We start from the raw sequence: 20,240 nt of genomic DNA on the forward strand, positions 1-20,240 counted from the left end.
TCTCTCTCTCTCTCTCTCTCTCTCTCACACACACACACACACACACACACACACACACACACACACACACACACACACACACGACTGAGACTCCTATTGAACACTTCAACAAGGCTCCCTCCACTGACCTGGGACAGCTCTAAGAAGCCCATATGCACATGAACCCAACCCAGAGCTTTCTCTCTGACCCTAAGTGAAAAGTGCCCACCTTTCACTGCATCCCCTCTCTCAAGCCTCTTCCCTCTCCAATCCAGACAGTCAGGCAACACGCATTTATTAAGTGCTCCTTACGTGCCAGGAATCATGCTAAGCTGGAAGTACCACCAAAAAAGGGGGGGGGAGGCAAAAGCATTTCCTTCCCTGTAATCCTTCCCTCACATTTTAGATAAAGCCACCAACTGGATATTCCTAAATCACAGGTCTGACTGTGTCATGCCTCCAGTGAAGGAGTGTCGGTGGTTCCCTAGTTGTCTCTAGGCTAAAATACAGACTCCTGTTTGGCATGTAAAATCCTTCCCTATCTAAGGGCAGCTTACCTTTCCAGATCCCTCCTTTACTCAGCCTTCTAACCAAACTGGCTCAAATACTACGTTCCATCTCCAGACTGTCCCTTTATGTTGGTGTCCTCCACCCCTGGAACAAACACCCTCCCTCCTCCCCTCTGCTTCTTAGAAATCACTAACTCCCTTAAGAAGCCAGTTCAGGAGTTACCTACTCCAGGAGGCCTTTCCTGATTCCCCTAGGACCTAGTAAAGTCAGAATTAAGACCCAGGTCCTCTGATTCCAAACTGTCACCTGAATCTTTGTGAAGTCCCCCAAGGAAATATCAGCCGAGCAGCTTCCCCATTCTCCTTTCTAAACTTGCTTTCTCTTGCCCTGTAACCTCTCTTTAGTGTTGGAAACCAATAACATGTCCAATAAGAAAGTCCCTCTCCCCCAGCCCCATTTCCCCTCACTCCTAATTTGGAAAGAAAATAGTTTGGTGGTTTAACACGTGAATATGACGAACCACACACTAGCAACATCGAGAAGCACACTGGAAACCCCTGTCCTAAGTCCCCAGCACTCTTCCTTCCAGAAGTCACTTCAGGCCTGAGAAGATTGACGATTGAGGCCTCCAGAGTCATCAGCTGGGAGATTGGTACTTAATGTAATGGAGGCCGCACTCACTTGCTCTCTCTCATTGCTCATGATAATTCTTTTAGCAAGAAGGTTCAGGTCACAGGTGGGAGATCAGTTCCTCTGGTGTAATAAGAAGACACTGAAAATGATTTACTGATCCATTAATTCATTTGGAAATCCAACACTCTCAACCTTCCTTCTTCTTCCTCCCATAGGTGATACTGGTACTCCCGGCAGAATTGTAACTTCAGGTAAGGAGGACTTGGGGGCTGTCCTGGTTTCTGTTTCTTAATCTCATTTACAGTGTGTGCTTATCCATATCTTTTCTACGTTAACACATTTTAAGAAATGTTTGGCTCTAAGGCAATTTTGTGAAATGTGATCAAAACTATGGGCTCTTTGGATCATGGACCAGGGAGAGATTGAAGTTTGTCTTCCTACCAGGTCTCATGCTACAAGAGAACATTAAATTAAAATACAAAAGGTCATGATGATACTTTGCAGTTTGGGGCTTAGAGTATCTGATTGCTAAGTGTTGTTCATTCACTGTCTCACCTTTTTTTTGCAGAGGGAACATCGACAGTCACTGTGCCAGGGCCTCCAGGACCACCTGGAGCCATGGGACCCCCTGGACCACCCGGCATTCCAGGTTGGTATATATTTTTTGGCTTTACCAGAAATAAGCTACAGCTCACTTAGCTTTGGATGTCATGATGACTTCCCTGGAAGTGAATCCTACATATAGAGAATACATGTGGCCAAGACAACTCATACCTCTGGTGCTGCAGGATACTCTTGTCTTGTTTTCATGCTGTTCCCCCTTAGGCATAGTTCCTCTCCTGGGCAGATCTCTCAGCTAAGTTCCTTGAGCCTGTTCTTCTCCATGACTTGATTCCTGATTGTCAGCGCTAATTTTCTCTCAAATCCATGGTCAGCTGTTTTCTCTGCTGCCAACTGACTCTCTTTTTTCCTGCTCTCTGCTGAGTATAATGTCTCCTACTGGGTGAGCAGCCCTGCTGCAAAATGCCAAGGTCAGTGGGGGAAGGAAGAAGAAAAAGAAAAAGAAATCTCCCATTCCCCCAACTCTCACTGCTTTCTGGTTGGGACTCAAGGGAAAAAGCAGATTAATATCTTCTCAAAAGCTGGGTTCTTCCTGCATGGCTCTCTTCTAGCCTGCCAGGGCTTACACTCCTTGAAGCTGCTTTACAAACCCCAACTCACCATAGAGATGTCAAACTAATTTTTTAAAGGCTACCAGAGGAGTTGCCAAATTTTTCAAGGTGCCTTCCAATTTCATCACCAAAAACTTTTTCACGATTTGAAAAAGGGTTAAAGGGAATAGATGCATTATTTTATTTAATATATTAACATCTTATTGGCCCTAATACCCACCCCTTCTGTGATTTCACCAAAGAGACTAAGCAATTAATCAAGATATCCTAACCAACTCCCTACTATATTATGGTAAATGGCCAACATTCATCAATATAGGTCATATTGCTCTTGAGCATATTGAAAAGGCTATCTAGGCTCTTGGCCCTTTCTTTGTTCTGCAAACTCTGACTAAAGAAATAAAACCTGGCCTATTTTTCTCCCATTCTGCAGGACCTGCTGGCCCAGCTGGTCTCCCAGGACAACAAGGTATGCCAGGCCTGGGAACACTGAGGAGAGATTATGGGCTCCCAGAGAGTAGAGATATCTGGATTTTCATTAGCAACAGTTATGACAAAATGTCACCAAAAGCTCAGGAGGCCTCAAGGGTCCCTTTACTGAGGAATAGACTGGAAACCGAACATGGCCCCAGAGAGCCTGTCAGTCCTTTCCTCTGCCAGATTTCACTCTCCCCAGGGACTGTTGGCAGTCCAGATTTGGGGCTCGACTCTGCCCCCTGAGACAAAAGACAGAAAGCAATACAAGCTGATGAAGAAAATCCCCGTCCTTTTTTTCCTGGCCTACAGGTCCCCGAGGGGAAAGAGGTATCCCAGGGGAATCTATCATTGGAAGCAGTTCTTCTTCAGGGGTCGCTTCTGCTCCGCGTGAGTAGCTTTGTTCTGTTTGTTTCATGTGAGTCAGCCTGAAAAAGAAGCCTGGAGTCAGAGGGAGTCAGGGCACAGGGGATGTAGGAGCTGTGGCCTTCCCTAAACTTGAGGGACTATTTGGAGGGTGGGCAGTTTAGATGGAGCCTCTGGAGACAGCTGAATCAGAAGTCCCCTCCTCGCAGTAAATGGACCAATCACAAAGAAGATACCTAACTTCTCCAAAAGGAAATCCTAGGATTTTTACTAATATCAGAGGCTGTGACTCTAGGGTAGGAGATGATCACCTTGGAACCTCTTAGGTCTTTAAGAACACCTGGAAAAAATAGGAATTAGTGTTCTCCCTGGCTTTGCCATGTATCTCAAAGAAATTAAAACTGAATCACTGGGGGCGGCTGGGTGGTACAGTGGATAAAGCACCAGCCCTGAATTCAGGAGTACCTGAGTTCAAATCCAGCCTCAGACACTTGACACTTACTAGCTGTGTGACCCTGGGCAAGTCACTTAACCCCCATTGCCCTGCAAAAACAAAAAACAAAAACAAAAAAACCAACTGAATCACATAGGGGCAGCTAGGTGGTGCAGTGGATAGAGCACCAGCCCTGAAGTCAGGAGGACCTGAGTTCAAATCCGGCCTCAGACACTTGACACTTACTAGCTGTGTGACCCTGGGCAAGTCACTTAACCCCAATTGCCTCACCAAAAAACACACACACCACACACACAAACTGAATAACATAGGTGAGTGCCACCTCCCCCTTCCCAGAGGGTCATGCCTCTCTTTAATTTTTCCTGTAGACTCCTAATGGCAATTAGCCTATGAGAAGGATTTCTTGGGCATAGCCATAGGTTTGGTGGTCAGACTCTTGGGTTCACTTTCAATTTGAAACCTTTTAGGGGAAAAGACACCCAGGGACTGGTCAGGGCTTGGTAAAATTGCCAGACTTACTCCACAGCTCTGACTGCATTGCTGGGTGGGTAGAAGAGAGGTGGTGATGGAAAGAACCCTTGGGAAACAATAGCCACATCTGGTTTCTTCTCTTTGTAGACACTGCTCAATTGCAAGGGCCCCCTGGACCACCAGGACCACCAGGACCACCAGGTGAGTATCCCAGGAGAGCCTTAGGAAGTAGAAGGATGAGAGAGGCTTGTGAAGGAGCCCCAAAACACTGTTTCCAAAATCCATGTAATATGAAGACTCCTAGAGTCAGAGCTAAGAGAGATTTAGGAGGTCACATGGTCAGATCCCCCAATTTTTTAAATAAGAAAGCTAAGTACCAAAGAAAGGAATGAATGCATTTGTCCTGAATGAATGAATTTGAAGCAAGGTGAAGTTTAGAATCCATGACTCTTTCCTCTCCATATTTCAAACCTTGGCTGTGTATGCTTCTTCTTCTTCTAGGAGCCTCCATCACAGGCCCTCCAGGACCCCGAGGTCCAGCAGGTAAGCACTCGTAACCCTGGGTAGGCAAGGAGGGTGAAACAGGATCCAGAGCCCATGAAATCACGGCTGTTCAACATACCCAGACTTCCTCTATAGCACATCCATTCCCAATCCCATCAGAGTATACAAACTCACCCAGTTTTCTTTAAATGTTACTAGGCAGGGGGCAGCTAGGTAGCGCAGTGGATAAAGCACTGGCCTTGGATTCAAGAGGACCTGAGGTCAAATCCAGCCTCAGACACTTGACACTTAACTAGCTGTGTGACCCTGGGCAAGTCACTTAACCCTCATTGCCCTGCCCCACCCCCCAAAAAAATGTTACTAGGTAGAAAATGAGCAAATTGTCCCCATGTGAGTGAATCCCTGGGGAGGCTTTTAGTCTTGACTTACCTTGGGGATTTTTCTTGCTCAGGGGAAGGCCTTCCAGGACCTCCTGGACCACCTGGAAGTTTCCTTACAAACTCAGGTAAGACTGTCTCTCACTGGGAATATGAGTGTCTCATAGGAGACACTATGACCTTTGAGACTCAATGGGGTAGTAAAGGGTTACAAAGCACTGTCATAGCACTTACATAGCCTGTTCGTCTCTTCCACAGAAACATTCTTCTCTGGCCCCCCTGGCCCCCCTGGGCCCCCTGGCCCCAAAGGAGATCAAGGTGAGTGCATTGCCTTTGTCTTTTGTGAACTTATCTATCCTTCTCACCTGGTGTTAGGAAAAGACCTTAGGAATGAGAACTTTGCAGAGCTCATTTTCAGTGGTACCTCGATGAACAGGGCAGGGAGTTGGGGTGGGGGTGGGGGGTGCAGCTGAGCTGGAAACTTTCTTTGATCTCCTCCCATTCTCTTGCTCTGGGCTCCAATGGGAAAGAGGAGTAGGGATGTCATAAGCTTCAAAGAAGCCTCCCCCAAAGTCTTCCTCCTCCAGAGCCCTGAGCTGAGAGGCTGAATGTCTGGATGGGAAGGAGGTTGAGTAGAACCCTCTGGGTTTTTCAGCATATTTTCCCCCAAGGTCCCTATCACTCACCATAATGGCAGTTCCCTAAATCCCTCTAGTTTGCCTTATGTATCACTCTCACAGCCTCTCTGCTTTCTTGCCAACAGGCTCTCCCGGACCTCGAGGATACCAAGGTAAATGGAAAGGGTGGGGAGAAGGATTGTTATCTTACCTGTGCCACGGAAGGGTTGGGGGAAGGGAGGTAGAGACACTGTGGGGATCCTTGAACTCCTTGGAAAATATTCATTGAAAAAGACTGAGTGCATGCATAGGTGTATACTTAAGTGTGTGTATAAAGCAGCATTGAGTGGGGATTAGTAAAGGGCAGCCAAGGAGGGAAACTGAAGGGAGGTTCCACCTGGGAGACCATATGAAAAGGAGATCTAACCATCCTGACCCCCTTTTTCCTGTCAGGAGAACGTGGCCTCCCAGGACTCTCTGTCTCAGGTTAGTGCAAGGCCATTTCCTCCCACGCTCACCTCCCAATCCAGCTGACCATCGGTGACAATTGTGTCCTTGACTTCCAGGTTCGGATACTCTGGGAATCTCCCTACAAGGCCCACCTGGCCCACCGGGTGCTCAGGGACTTCCAGGACCCAAGGGTGACAAAGGTAGGTGTTGGCAAGAAAGGGGAATTACCAGGAAGGGATGTTCCCACACTCACAACTTTAGGACTTCAGGCATCTAACAGCCCCCCTATTTCAGATCGTTAATCCTTCCCCGAGTCTGCCATGCAGCCAGCTTTGAGCTAAAGAAAAGGAAGAGAAGGCAAACCTAGTCCTTATAAGTTAACTCACTATCTTTAGAGAGAACTGGGAATCGGCATTGAGGGCAACTGATACAGCAACATGCCAATGAGGAACCCTGTGAACAGAGGGAAGGCAAAGTCAAAGATGGAGACCTGGCTACTGTCTCACAACAGAAGGACTCCTGGAGGATGAAGCTTTTTCATATGACTCTTCTCTCATGCTTTTCTGCTTCTAGGTGACCCTGGTGTCCCAGGTGCTCCTGGAATCCCTGGAAGCCCCTCTCGAGGTGAGGAAGTTGCTTTGAGAGGTGACCCCCTTCTCTCAACAAGGGATTCCCACGGAGGGTTTTAGCGAGTTCTTCCTATTTCCCTTGGTCCCAACTGAGCATTTCTTTGAGGAAATCAAGAAGCATTCACTGAGCCTTTACTCTGTGTGTGTGTGTGTGTGTGTGTGTGTGTGCGCGCGCACGCACATGCGCCCCCGACCTCTGGGGAGGACAAAGCAATCTATCCTCAGGAATTTTACCATCTGACTAAGGGACAAGATCCACAAATATAAAAAAGAACTAAACATGGGTCATACTGAGTGCTTAGTGATACAGAGAGTTTAGGAGTTCACAGGAGGGAGAGACCAGAATGACCAGGCTTCAAGGAGCAGGTGGAACTCTAGAACTGGTCCTTCAAAGTACTGGATTTGAAGAGTGGAGGACTGTTTATCTCTGTGACCCTCTTACAAGTAGGCTCCACTGGTAACTCAAGCCTAATCCCTGCAAGGTCTCTTTGTGGATCTTAATTAATTTCTCCCTTTGGGAAGGGAAGGCAGAAATTCATCAAAGCCAGTGCCCTCCCCATTTCCCTGTGCTCATTATGGAGAGGTTGTCTATTTCTGTTTCCTATAGGGGGATCATCAAGTTCTAGGGGCCTCCCTGGTCCCCCTGGCCCTCCAGGACCTCCAGGTTCCATCAGCAGCTCCAGACGGGAGATTCAACAGTACATCTCTGATTACATGCAAAGTGAGTACCAGTCCAGCCCAGCCCATCAAGGCAACAGAGTCACCTGCCAAAGACCAGAGTTTGGTCCTCCAGACTGAATCTCTGAATGTTTTGGACAGCACTAAGTCGGTGGGTATGGTTGGGGGACAGGGAAATGACAATTCACATACACAGGCATGTGCTTTAGTGCTCTCTGGATTTATGGTACGGGTCCTCTCTCCACTATCCTTCAGAGCTAAAGGCAGATGCTTTCATGAGTTGCTACAGCTAAAAAAGTTCTACCCCCCCCCATGACCATCTGTCTGATGAAGACCCTCTTAGAATTTTGTTAGGCTGATCCTCAAACAATGGGCCTATATAATCTATCACTAGCCCCTTTCTAGCTAGGCAGAACCTGTGCCTGCGCTCATGTTCCATTGGCAAGCCTTGAAGAAGCCAGAGTCATGGGAGGGTCAATAAGAAACCTCACTTTAGGTCATCTATACATGTAATACACACATATGTAAGGGCACACCTGCACATGCACACACTCTCAAACAGTAGCTTACATAGACACACATAACATACATACAGCTGTAAGCCCAGGAGACTTGATAATTTACAAGGCATTGTCCTTACGATAGTCCTGAGAAGTATGTGGTAAGAGTATTCTTCCATTTTTAATATGAAGAAATTATGTGTGAGGCTACAGGGATTGGTGCAAGGTCACACAGCTAGAAAGCCTCTGAACTACAGCTTCAGCTCTGGCCTTCTGATTATTAAGTTGAATCCTTTCCCCCCTGCATCACACACACATACTGAAAAACAAGATCTAATGTACACATATTATAGCACATAGCACAAGGCCTAGGAGCAGGGTAAATATTTGTTGATTTGCTGTACACACACACACACACACACACACACACACACACACACACACACACACACACACGCATAATCAATAATCACTTAATTAAGTGCCTACTATGTGCCAGGCATGGGCTGCTAGGTGTCACAGTAGATAGCATGCTGGGCTTGAAGTCAGGAAAACTCTTCTTCCTGAATTCAAATCTGGCCTCAGGGGGCAGCTAGGTGGCTCAGTGGATAGAGCACCAGCCCTGGATTCAGGACTACCTGAGTTAAAATCTGGCTTCAGACACTTAACACTTATTAGCTGTGTGACCCTGGGTAAGTCACTTAACCCCAATTGCCTCACTAAAAAAAAAAGCTTCAAATCTAGCCGCAGACACTTACTTACTAGCTGTGTGACTGAGCAAGTCACTTCACCCTGTTTGCCTCAATTTCCTCATCTGTAAAATGACCTGGAGAAGGAAATGGCAAATCAGTCTAGTATCTTTGCCAAGAAAACCCCAAATAGGGTCACAGAGTCAGACACAGCTGAAAACAACTGAACAACGACAATGTGCCAGGCTCCATGCTAAGCATATACCTGATACTTCCTATGGCCACATCTCTCTCACTCAGTGGCCCTTCCTCAAATGCTATTTCTCTACAATGTCTGCTCCCCACAGAAAGGGGGCTGACTACAATCTCTCCATGACCCATAGAGGTTATACTTGATAAACTGATGAAAGATTTAAGTCAGCCTTTATTAAGAGCATACTACCACCCCCACCACCCTGCCATGGGCCATGTGGCACATCTCTGGCCTGGCCTTCCTGTGCCTCAGTTTCTCCATCTGTAACAGGAAAAGAATAACTCTCTTCCTAGCTACCTCTTCAGTGAGAACAGCAGGGCTAAGGGTAGGAGAATACATTTCTTCAGGGGTTTTGAGTTCCCTTTTGGAAACAAGGGCATCACTGTGATACTTGAAAGTCATGCTCCCATACTGAGATGGGCTCCATTCTACTTCTGTTCCTTGGTGTTTAGGTGACAGCATCAGAAGTCACCTGTCTGGAATTCAAGGTCCCCCTGGCCCTCCAGGGCCTCCAGGGCCTGTCACCACTGTTAGTGGGGAGACTTTTGACTACACCGAGTTGGCGAGCCGAGTCATGAGCTACTTACGGAGTAAGTCTCTGGCCCCCTGCATCATACCTACATATTCATGTACATCTCCTCACTCTGTGGACCTTCCTCTCTTGATCCCACAGAGACTGACCTGTTTGGCAAAGAGCTCTGTGCTCTTTCATGGAGTCCCATCTATGATTTCCTGCCTACTCCCCCCTCTCATAATCTGATGGGGATTTTTTATACAGAAAAACTTCATCAATCAAAACGTGCAGTCTTGCAGACACTAAGCTATGCCTTAAGTTACAAATTTCTTAATAGAATTTGCTGAAAAAATTAATGCCATAAAGTAAAATTGTAAGTATCATGTTTAGCCAGTTCAAGAAATCATTAATTTCTGCTACTTTAACAAGTCATTTAGGTACCAATGATGTGCTAAACACCAGGGATTCTTATCTATGTTCATTAAAGCAGATCTATCCAGTTGACTATACTTCTAAGAAATTAGTATATGGTACAGTTTAAAAGATAAAATTACTTTCTATTAAAAATTTTTTATATCTACCTTACAGCTTCTGGGTACAACATGGGCTCCTTTTCCTCTATTTCTTCTGAAGAGATCCTGCGTGTGTTGCAAAGTGAGTAACAATACCAGGATGGGGAGTGAGACCATCCAGTGCATAGTGTAGTACCTGGCACATAGCCAGTACTAACGGCTTATCAACTGACTGGCTGGTCATTGTGTTCCCTTAGTACTACTGTCTCTTGCCCATGCTCATTAACTATGACCAGGGACCTCATCTATACACCAAAGGAGGTATTCTCAGAAAGGGTTTGAGAAGCCTTGCAGTGGAAGCAATTGGCTAGCAACGTGTGGTATACAAATCCCAGAGATGTTGCCAACCGATGGCCTTTCTCTGCTGAATTATAAAACCTGTTTAGAAAGGTGGTGGTCAAACCCCATGATGCCTAGCAAATAGGACAAAGCTTCTTTGGACAAATATTGTCTCAGGGACACTGGCCCCTGGGAATGGAATCCTGGGAATTGAGAACACTCTGGTTCCACAGCTGGACCCGGGTCTCAGTTGGTGCATCTGACAAATGGGCAGCTCTATTTGCTATTGTACCCATGTGAGGTTGTGGTTGCTGGGCTGGTCAGTCTCATCTCATTTCACAAACAGGAGAGAGGCAGCTAGGTGGCACAGTGGATAAAGCACCAGCCCTGGATTCAGGAGGACCTGAGTTCAAATCTGACCTCAGACACTTGACACTTACTAGCTATGTGACTCTGGGCAAGTTGCTTAACCCTCATTGCCCTGTAAAACAAACAAACAGGAGGCTCCACTCTGATGTATCATCTGGGGTTTGTTTTAGGGGAAGAAGTGCGCCAGTATCTCCAGCAATATCTGATGGGTCCTAGAGGCCCTCCCGGGCCACCAGGAACTGGTGGAGATGGGTCCTTACAGTCTCTGGACTATGAAGAGCTGACCAACCGTATCCTAAGTTACATGAGAAGTGAGTATTCTGTCCTCAGGGAGCCAGAGGAGGGGATAAAGAAAGAAATGGGGTGACTTCCATTCTGAGCATCTCCAGAACAATCTAGGAACACTTACTAGCTGTGTGACCCCCGGCAAGTTACTTAACCCCAATTGCCTCACTAAAAAAACAAAAACCAAGAATCTCTCCTTTACTCTCTCATTTATCTTTCTTATCCACGAGACAGTATAGTATTTTCCATTAGCAATGGTCTTAGAACCAGTTTGAATATTGGTTCTAATAGTTAATAGATGTGGGAATCCCTCTTAAACCCCATAAACCTGAGCCTCAGTTTCCTCAAGGGCAAAATGAGGACAATGCATACTACCTACCCCACAGGGTCATAAGCAAAGTGCTTTGCAAACTCAACAACACTATAGAACGCTGTGATTATTATTGTCGTTCCTGTTTTTATCCTGAACGATTCTTGGGTGACCCTCTCTTTTTTTCCATTCCTATTCCTGTGTCTCTCCTGTTTTCTTCTCCTTGTCTGATCAGTGTTCACGATGTCTCTGGTTTCCTTTTCCTAGGTTCTGGGATCAGCGTTGGACTCCCTGGTCCCCCTGGTCCCCCAGGCCTTCCGGGAACATCCTACCAGGACCTGTTGTCTATGCTCCGAGGTAAGATTGGACTTGCAATATAGTATCATTCTGGCACGGGATGGAAGATGGCACCCCTGAGATCATGACCTCCTATTCTTCCTTTTCCTTTTCAGGGTCTGAATTCAGTGGCATTGTTGGACCTCCTGGACCCCCTGGACCCCCAGGGCCTTCAGGCAGCTCCTGGTCCAGCCTCAGTATGGAGGAACTTTCATCTTACCTGCAGAGTAAGGGCCTCAGGTGGGGGGTGAGGGGATTAAGGATAGTGAAAGAATACAGGGGATAGACTAGGCTTACATTTCTTGAGTGTTTCAAGGTCATAATGCACCTTCCTATCTATTATTTAATCTGATCCTCACAACAGTCTTATGAGTTGGTGCAAGTTTTATCATTTCCAATTTTCAAAGGAGAAAACTGGGTGTAGAAAGGCTAAGTAATTTGCCCAGGGTTACCTAACTAGTAAGTAGTGGAGGAACTGATTCTTTGCAGTCTTTCGACTCAAAGTCCAGTGCTCTTTTCAAGGCACCATACTAACCTCTAACAAAATGTCCATCAATTTTATCAAGGTAGAAAATGAAGAAACCGGCCAACCAATTACCGAGCACTTACTGAATGTCTGTGCACCAAACGCTGTGCTCAGGTACAATTTGGGAGCCACTGAGAAAGAATCTCTGCTCCAAGAAAAATGGATGGTTTTGATTACATTAAAGAGTTTTTGTACAAACAGAAGCAATGCATCCAAAATTAGAAGGGAGGCAGAAAGCTGGGAAACAATTTTTATAGCCTGTACTTCTGATAAAGGCCTCATTTCTAAAATATATCGGGAATTAAATCAAATTTATAAGAATCCAAGTCATAGGGGCAGCGAGGTGGCACAGTGGATAGAGCACTGGCCCTGGAGTCAGGAGGACCTGAGTTCAAATCTGACCTCAGACACTTAACACTTACTAGCTGTGTGACCCTGGGCCAGTCACTTAACCCCAATTGCCTCACCAAAAAACAAAAAACAAAAACAAAAACAAAAAAAGAATCCAAGTCATTCTCCAATTGAGAAATGGTCAAAGGATATGAACAGGCAGGTTTCTGATGAAGAAATCAAAGCTATCTATTGCCATGAAGAGTCTCTGCTCTCCAGAAATTTTCTTTTTTTTCTTTTCTTTTTTGGTGAGGCAACTGGGGTTAAGTCACTTGCTTAGGGTCACACAGCTAGTAAGTGTCAAGTGTCTGAGGTCAAATTTGAACTCAGGACCTCCTGAATCCAGGGCCAGTGCTCTATCTACTGCACCACCTAGCCGCCCCCAGAAATTTTAAAAATTGTTAAACCACACACACACACAAACACATAAAGAGCAATATGAGATGGTGATAAAGTAAATGCTAAACTTTTCCAGAGATCCCAAGTGGCCAAAGGATTTGAAGGGAAAGGAAAGGGGAAGCCCATTCTGAGTTGAAGGAACTTGGGGGTGGGGGTGGAGAAGGGGTAGGATGGTTCAGGCAATTTCAGTTGATCCCTTGAAGAGAGGCAAGGAGGGGCAGCTAGGTGGTGCCATGGATAAAGCACCAACCCTGGATTCAGGAGGACTTGAGTTCAAATCCAGCCTTAAACACTTGACACTAGCTGCATGACCCTGGGCAAGTCACTTAACCTTCACTGCCCTGCAAAAAAAAAAAAAAAAAAAGATAGATAAAGATAGATCAATAGAGGAGAGGCATAGAAGTTATTTCTGTCCCTAAATCACATATGATCCCGTTCCCGCCACCATGATCCACCTGGGTTCCTGATTGTCCCTTCCTTCTCATTTGATTGGGCTTTGTGCTTTCCCAGGGATCTGAGTTAGGTAAAATTCCTATCCCAGTCCAAGAGAGGCTCTGCTTTCTCCTCAGGACATTTTCCTAACTCCCCTCTCCCATACTCCATCCACAGGTGCAGGCCTCTCTTCAGTTTCTGGTCCCCCTGGTCCCCCTGGTCCTCCAGGCCCTCGCGGACCTCCTGGGGTTTCAGCGGCTTTGGCAACCTATGCCTCTGAGAACAGTGATAGTTTCCGGAGTGAGCTGATTAGCTACCTCACAAGTAAGTGCCCTGTAAGATGCATGAATTTCCTGCCCTAACCCTCTCCTGCATCCAGCCCCATTCCCACACTTCCTCTACACATCAGTTTCCCATCACCAAACTTCCATTATTTACACAGGAAATTTTCCAGGGTCCCATTCCCAAGGTAAATCTGAGGCAATCCCAACTGCTCTCTTTTCCCTCCCTACCCCCAGGTCCTCACCCCACGACCTGATTTCACATGAAAAAGAGAACCATCTGTCAATGCCCCTACAGAAGTGAGCTCCTAGACAGGAAACAACTGTAAACATGCCTTGAGATCTTTAGAGAAAGGCCTCTGACAGCTTTTACTTTTCTCTTCCTCCTGAAATGGAAGCGGCTATTAGCATAGTGTTCTGTTTAACAGGTCCTGATGTGAGAAGCTTCATTGTAGGACCTCCTGGTCCCCCAGGGCCTCAGGGCCCTCCCGGAGATGGTCGGATAAGGGAGGCTGGCAGCTACAGCAGAGGAAGCAGCAACTCCTATGGTTCTTCTGTCAGCCGAAGTACCTCCTACAGCTCCTCACTGGGAGTAGGAGGATCCAATGGAGGAGCCTCCCTGGGTGGAGGAGCATATGGGGACAATTTGGGAGATGGTGGCCCCTATGGCACAGATGTAGGCACTGGTGGAGGCTTTGGAGCAGCAGAAGGGGACATGTATGGCACTGAAGGCAGAGTTTTTGGTGCAGGCTTCACTGGGGACCTGGATTACAATGAATTGGCCGTGCGTGTGTCAGAGAGTTTGCAGCGTGAGTAAGAACCCCTATCCTCAGAACCTGACTGTCTCCCTTGACTTCCCAAGACCCCAGATGTTTGGAGATATAAGCCCTAGAACCTGTAAGGCAGAAAAGGCTATGACCCTGGACATTTAACAACCAAACTATTAAAGCACCTCCTGCCAATTCCCCAGAGACAAAAAGGTCCAGGGTCCCTGTAACTGGGAGTCATTTTTTGGATTGAATCCCCAGCCATGCCTGAAAAGAGGGATATAGTTAACCAGAGTATAATAGCATTATGGAAAAACTTCTGGATTTGGCATCAGAGAACCATAGTTTGAAGTCCAGCTCTACTGCTTCCTCTAGTACCTATGTGATCTCAGGCAAGTCACGTCCCTTTCTGGGTCTCAGGCATCCCATCTGTAAAATGAGGAGATGGGGTCAGATGATTTCCAAGGACTCTTCTAACTCTAAATTCTAAGATTCTCTAATTCTCTGATTCTGGAAACAAAACGTCTAGGGATCGGAGGCTTTCTTACTGAGGAAAAGAAATCGAAGGCTCAGTTCATGCCCTTAGGAAGTTTAGAGAACCAAGTTTAGCTTCTCCAAGCCTTGGGGATTCCAAGGGCAAGTAAATAAGTCTCGTGCCTTTGGGGGAGTTCAAATGTTGGGAGGAAAGGATGTGAGATAAATGTATCCCAGTCCTCTGGCCTTTCTCTGCCTACAAAAGGGTTTTTCTTCGGAGAGACCACCAGATATTCTTTCATTGGCCCAAGGATTTGTTTTGCAGGTCAGGGTCTGCTACAAGGTATGGCTTACACTGTCCAAGGACCACCGGGCCAGCCTGGCCCCCAGGGCCCTCCTGGCATCAGCAAGGTATTCGCAACCTACGGCAACGTGACTGAGGACCTCATGGACTTCTTCAGAAGTAAGGGACGCCCCAATAATAAGCCCCAAGACTCCACTCCCTGCCCCACTAAGCTGCTTAGAGTAGTCAATAGCGCTCTACCATTCTCTAACCTCGGCAAAAGTGTTAGTTATTACTAAGTTCTGAAATCAGGAAGATTTGCAAAGTGTTCCCCCTGGGACTACTGCATCATTGTTGCTCTCTCAGGCCCAGTTTCTTCTCTGCAGAATGAGGGCAATAGAGAAGAACATTAACTTGAGATGGGCTTGTTTTGCTTTGTTCTTTACCTCACTGTGGCCATGATACTAGTGCCTGTACAATCTACTGTTTTTCTTTTCCATTTCCCCAACCAGGGGAAGCAAGGAACTAAGCAAACCCAAGGGGTCTTTGAGGGAGGAGTATTTTAAATCCTCCTCACCCATCTACCTACGTATATGTGAGCTAAAATCTGTTAGAAAACCTACATTTAATGCTTTGACTAAAACCCTCCATCACAGACACCCTTGCTCATGCTGAGGGAAACCATTTCTGTAGATATCTCTGAGCAGAGGGTAGCAGAAACATAGCCCCATCTGAGCCCTACTCCTGTTTCCTTTTTGTAGCCTATGGGACAATTCCAGGACCAAAGGGAGACAGGGGCTTTCCAGGACCCAAAGGTAAGTATCAGCAGCGACTTGTCCTGTGAAAAAAAAATTTTTTTTAAATAGGCTATCACTTCCAGGGGTTATTCTGAAAATTTGATAATCCTTTTTCACCATTATGAGACAAAAAGGTACTGCTAATCCCAAGGTAAAGACTATTTTGCATTAACTGCTCATGCTTACTACATGAGGACGACTTCAGTTAACTCTGTGAAATTACTCTTATGGGTTTACCCCTACCTCAGTTACTTGCCCATGGCCACTCCAGGACAGGATACTAGGATTCATTTATCCCACCAGGTGAAAGGGGACCAGCTGGCAAACCTGGTACACCTGGACCTCCAGGCCCCAGAGGACAAAAAGGAGACAAGGGAGACAAAGGTAAATTTCATCTAGGGAAATGAGATTTTTGAATGCAGTGAAAGCAGCCAAAGCTCTTCTATCAAAATTTGTTATTCTTTCCTTTCAAGATGACTTATTTTTCCCTGAACAAAATCTATAACCATAATCTAACTTTCGTACATTTGGCCTAATATTTAACAAATGCATCTTTCTGATTAAAGAGAACTTTATTCAAAGCTGAATTAAGAATAGGTTTGAAATTTCAAAAGTAAGTTTCAAAACGGTTCCCTAGCAAGGATGTCTTTATATAGGGAGTGTACAATTCAATAAACATTAAGCACTTTCTATGTGAATGGTACTGTTTTGGGTACTGTGACAAAGGGGACTTACAGTGTAACAAAGGGGATGTATGTGTGTTCAAGTGCATGCTCACGCACTTACACTTAAATATGATGTACAGTAGGTGGCGACAGGCAAAGGAGAGACAGGAAGTTCTATAAGAAAATTTGAGGAGGGAGCATTTTCAGCTGGGAGAATCAAGAAAAATTTCATGTTCAAAAATCAAGGAGGCTGATTCAATGCAGCAAAGAAAACCCTCTATTCTGGCAAAAAAAAAAAAAAGTACTCGCAACACAACTGTTATTCTTGAACTCAGAGAAGCAAAGTAGTGTTAATGGATACAAAACAGGCATCAGTTAGGAAAACATGGGCTTAAGTCTTCCCTGACACTTAATAGGTGTGTGATCCTGGAAGAATCATTGACCACTTCAAAGCCCTCAGGCAACTAAGATCTTAATTACCTTCTGGTACCAACCAGTAGTTCCTCACCTTACCTGGAACTCCCTCGAACGATGAAAATCCAGTCCACCAAATCTCTGTGGGTGTGAAAATGATGACAAATGTAGTGTTCCTAAGCTGATCTTCCTGTATGTTTTTCTCTTTCTAACCTCCAGGTGAACAAGTCTATGTTGGCAGGAGGAGGAGGAGAAGCATTGCAGTCAAACCATAAGGATACATACACTCAGTATTAAAGCATGCTGAGCTTGTTCCTGGGGCAAGGGTGGGCTAAAAGTCTACTGGCTTCCTTTTAGGACATCTTAGTCAAACGATCAAATAGTTGGGGTCAAGAAACAGAATAGTGTTGTAATTTGAAATGGCCTTGCTGATGCTGGCTTTGGCTTTCATGTAACAGCACATGGACAATTCCTCAGGCTGAATAAACCTTAAGTAATGTTTTGGGGACTTATCTTCTCCATAGTGCTGAGCTCACATTTCATAGCCAATTGGGAGTTTGTAACAAATGCTTCCCAGATACCAACCAAGGGAAGTCATGGACTCAAATTTTCCTATCACTTTCAGTCATGATTCCAGGGATTCTTTACCTTTGCCATGGCTTAACTTTTAAATGGTTTTAAATTGAGCTCAAAAAATGGGGAGTTTTCTTCCTTGAAGTAGTTTTTGGTGATGGGTGGCTTCATTGCTTTGTCCCAGTTTACATGTCCAAGGTGTTTTTAGCTGTTTCCTGCTCACACTTCTATCTGCTCTCCCTAGTCATAGACAAGAGAGCTGACTAAGGAAAACTGATCCATTTAAGTTACTGGGAAGACTAGAAAGCCACAGAATTCAATTCTCCTCTAGGAGGAGATACACAGTTAAGCAAGGTTTCCAATTTTTATTATTTCTTTTGAATATAACATGTTTTTACTTGAACAAGAAAAAGTAACATATATCTATCACCAGGCACCAAACGTCTATCTTCATTTCTAATAGCTCTTGTTAGGCTATTAATAAACTAAAGACAAAGAGAGGTGGCCAAAGAGCTCATGGGGATTGGGGACCAGAAGTACTAGATACTGGACAAATTGCTTCAGTTATGAAATGCCTACTTCTGACTGGGGTTGGGGGGAGGGCACAAATGTGTACGGGGTGGGAAGGAGGGGTGACTGTCAGGATCAGAAGAATTTAAGCACTTTTAAATTTTTTTAACTTTTAAAACATATCTGTATGTGGTCAAGTTGAAAGTTGTTTCAATTGTTAATTTCCAATTAAAGTCTATTAATTGTATACAATCTATTTGCTGAAACTTATTGAACAGGAAAAGTGAAACACAGATATCGTTCTATGTGTTGACTGAGCCCAAACATGGTACTTAGGAATAACTTTAACTGCACCTTCCATACCTTTACAACTGATTTGTGGCCTTTCAAACTAGACTTTTATCTATAATCACTTGGAACCCCACTCCTATCTGAGCATATCACAAATAATGTGAAAGGGGTTCAAGGAGTCTTAACAACTTGGGAATTAGCAAGTATATGATAAGAGAACAATTAGATTCTTTGACTACTGTACTAATTTACTTTGGGACAAGTGGGTGAAATAGAATTTGGGCTAGCATGCAGATTTAGTTCAAGAAAAACATACATCCATCAAAAGCTTCACTGAAAAAGTCAAAATGGATGCTCAGATCCAACAACATACATCGGCTTTTCCATTCGGTCTCACTTAAGAGCATCAAACCTGTCAGTTGTTATACTACCTGATTCTTCCCTTAGACATCACCAGGTTAAACATAAGTAGGCTGTATCTTTCTCTAATGAGCTAGATGTTTTATAAACTATATGATCTGCCTGGGTGTCTCAGAGACAGACTAATCTAAGAATCTCCTGGAAAAACTTGATTACTATGATCCATTAAATAAAAACGACTCCTTGCAATTACGTGCCATAAAACAATTCAGTATACCAAACAGCTAGCTAATCTTCTTATATCCTGTTAACTTTGACCAAGACATGAGTTGGATACTATTACAAATTAGTCTTATACAAGCAGGCTTTAAGAATGTACAAAAAACTTCTAACAACTTGGGTTTTACTGTGAAAGAAAAATTGGTTTCTAGATGTGATACACTTCTGCCTTTCAAAATACCACAAAATTCTGTGAGCTTTTACCAAAAAACTGAGCCAATTCTTTTTCTAAGATGAGTGTTACCAAGTGCTACAACTAAGAACTTGACAACTTCTACCTTGTTTTATCAGACTGCTATCATTTGTCCTAACTACTGCATATGTGATAACAGAATATCCCAAGTGTTGTGCTAAGCACCTTGGGTTCAGTTCAAAGTTTGCATAAGACAAAAGTTCAGACTGGCAAAAGCCCTTGCTTGTAGTTGGTGTTCAATAAATGATTGAGTGTGAAAGAATCCTATATTTAGAAATGTGGAAATCATCCAATTCAATCCCCTCATTTTATAAATGAGGAAACTAAGGTCCAGAGAAGTTAAAGTTATTTGGAAATAATTTTAAATCCACCCTCCATACCATTACAATTAATTTGTTGTCTTTAATACTAGACTTTTATCTAAAATCACTTGGAACCCTCTTCCTATCAGGGTATAGCACAAATAATTTGAAAGAACCAGAATTCACACCTCAATTATGAACCCAAATCTAGCACTCTCCCTACTATACTGAGCATTAAGATGAAAAGCAGATGATGTTCACTAGGCTGAAGCTTTATTTCCATCAAGAAGTCACTGGGGCAGTTAGGTGGCGCAGTGGATAGAGCACCAGCTCTGGATTCAGGAGGACCTGAATTCAAATCCAGCTTCGGACACTTAACACTTACTAGCTGTGTGACCCTGGGCAAGCCACTTAACCCCAGTTGCCACACACACACACACACACACACACACACACAGTCACTATGGGAAAAGTTCCAAAATTCTGGAAGAACAGAGTCATACCACCAGTAACAGTTGAAAATTGTCACATATTCTCAGAGTTGGAAGTAAACTTGATAGCCCCATAGTCCAAACTATACCTGAAAAAGGCCCTCCCAACATTTAATCACATAGGCTTCAAGCAAACTCTTTCCACCCTTGGAAACATCCATTATACTTTTGAAGAGCTTTGTTATGAAGTTTCTCTTTACTTAAGCCTCAATTTGCCTTTCTGACATTTTAAACCTTTACTCCCATTCCTGCCCTTTGGGGCCAAGCAGAACAAGTCAGCCCTCTTCCATATGACTACCCTTCACATACATGAAGGTAGCTAACATGTCCTTTCTCTCCTCAAATTTTTTTCTCTACAAGCAAAATATTCTGAAGTTCCTTTAGCTGATCTT

General features: G+C 44.7%; 1 protein-coding gene across 1 annotated transcript in view; it reads left to right on the top strand.

Annotated features, from left to right (window-relative positions):
* Positions 1 to 18,152, top strand: part of COL17A1 (collagen type XVII alpha 1 chain) — a 98,361-nt gene extending 80,209 nt beyond the window's left edge. The window contains exons 34-56 of the mRNA XM_043986660.1: positions 1,338 to 1,373; positions 1,691 to 1,771; positions 2,728 to 2,763; positions 4,207 to 4,260; positions 4,561 to 4,602; positions 5,015 to 5,068; positions 5,199 to 5,258; positions 5,704 to 5,730; positions 6,011 to 6,043; positions 6,124 to 6,207; positions 6,581 to 6,631; positions 7,244 to 7,357; positions 9,209 to 9,346; positions 9,859 to 9,924; positions 10,661 to 10,801; positions 11,353 to 11,442; positions 11,538 to 11,648; positions 13,346 to 13,492; positions 13,878 to 14,258; positions 15,016 to 15,153; positions 15,735 to 15,788; positions 16,074 to 16,154; positions 17,069 to 18,152. Of these exons, the coding sequence (XP_043842595.1) occupies positions 1,338 to 1,373; positions 1,691 to 1,771; positions 2,728 to 2,763; positions 4,207 to 4,260; positions 4,561 to 4,602; positions 5,015 to 5,068; positions 5,199 to 5,258; positions 5,704 to 5,730; positions 6,011 to 6,043; positions 6,124 to 6,207; positions 6,581 to 6,631; positions 7,244 to 7,357; positions 9,209 to 9,346; positions 9,859 to 9,924; positions 10,661 to 10,801; positions 11,353 to 11,442; positions 11,538 to 11,648; positions 13,346 to 13,492; positions 13,878 to 14,258; positions 15,016 to 15,153; positions 15,735 to 15,788; positions 16,074 to 16,154; positions 17,069 to 17,124 (2,075 nt within the window). The 3' untranslated portion in view covers positions 17,125 to 18,152. The remainder of the gene's footprint in view (positions 1 to 1,337; positions 1,374 to 1,690; positions 1,772 to 2,727; positions 2,764 to 4,206; positions 4,261 to 4,560; positions 4,603 to 5,014; positions 5,069 to 5,198; positions 5,259 to 5,703; positions 5,731 to 6,010; positions 6,044 to 6,123; positions 6,208 to 6,580; positions 6,632 to 7,243; positions 7,358 to 9,208; positions 9,347 to 9,858; positions 9,925 to 10,660; positions 10,802 to 11,352; positions 11,443 to 11,537; positions 11,649 to 13,345; positions 13,493 to 13,877; positions 14,259 to 15,015; positions 15,154 to 15,734; positions 15,789 to 16,073; positions 16,155 to 17,068) is intronic.
* The last annotated feature ends 2,088 nt before the right edge of the window (positions 18,153 to 20,240 follow it).

This window comes from Dromiciops gliroides, chromosome 2 (assembly GCF_019393635.1).
Source record: "Dromiciops gliroides isolate mDroGli1 chromosome 2, mDroGli1.pri, whole genome shotgun sequence".
In the NCBI taxonomy this organism is placed as follows: domain Eukaryota; kingdom Metazoa; phylum Chordata; class Mammalia; order Microbiotheria; family Microbiotheriidae; genus Dromiciops; species Dromiciops gliroides.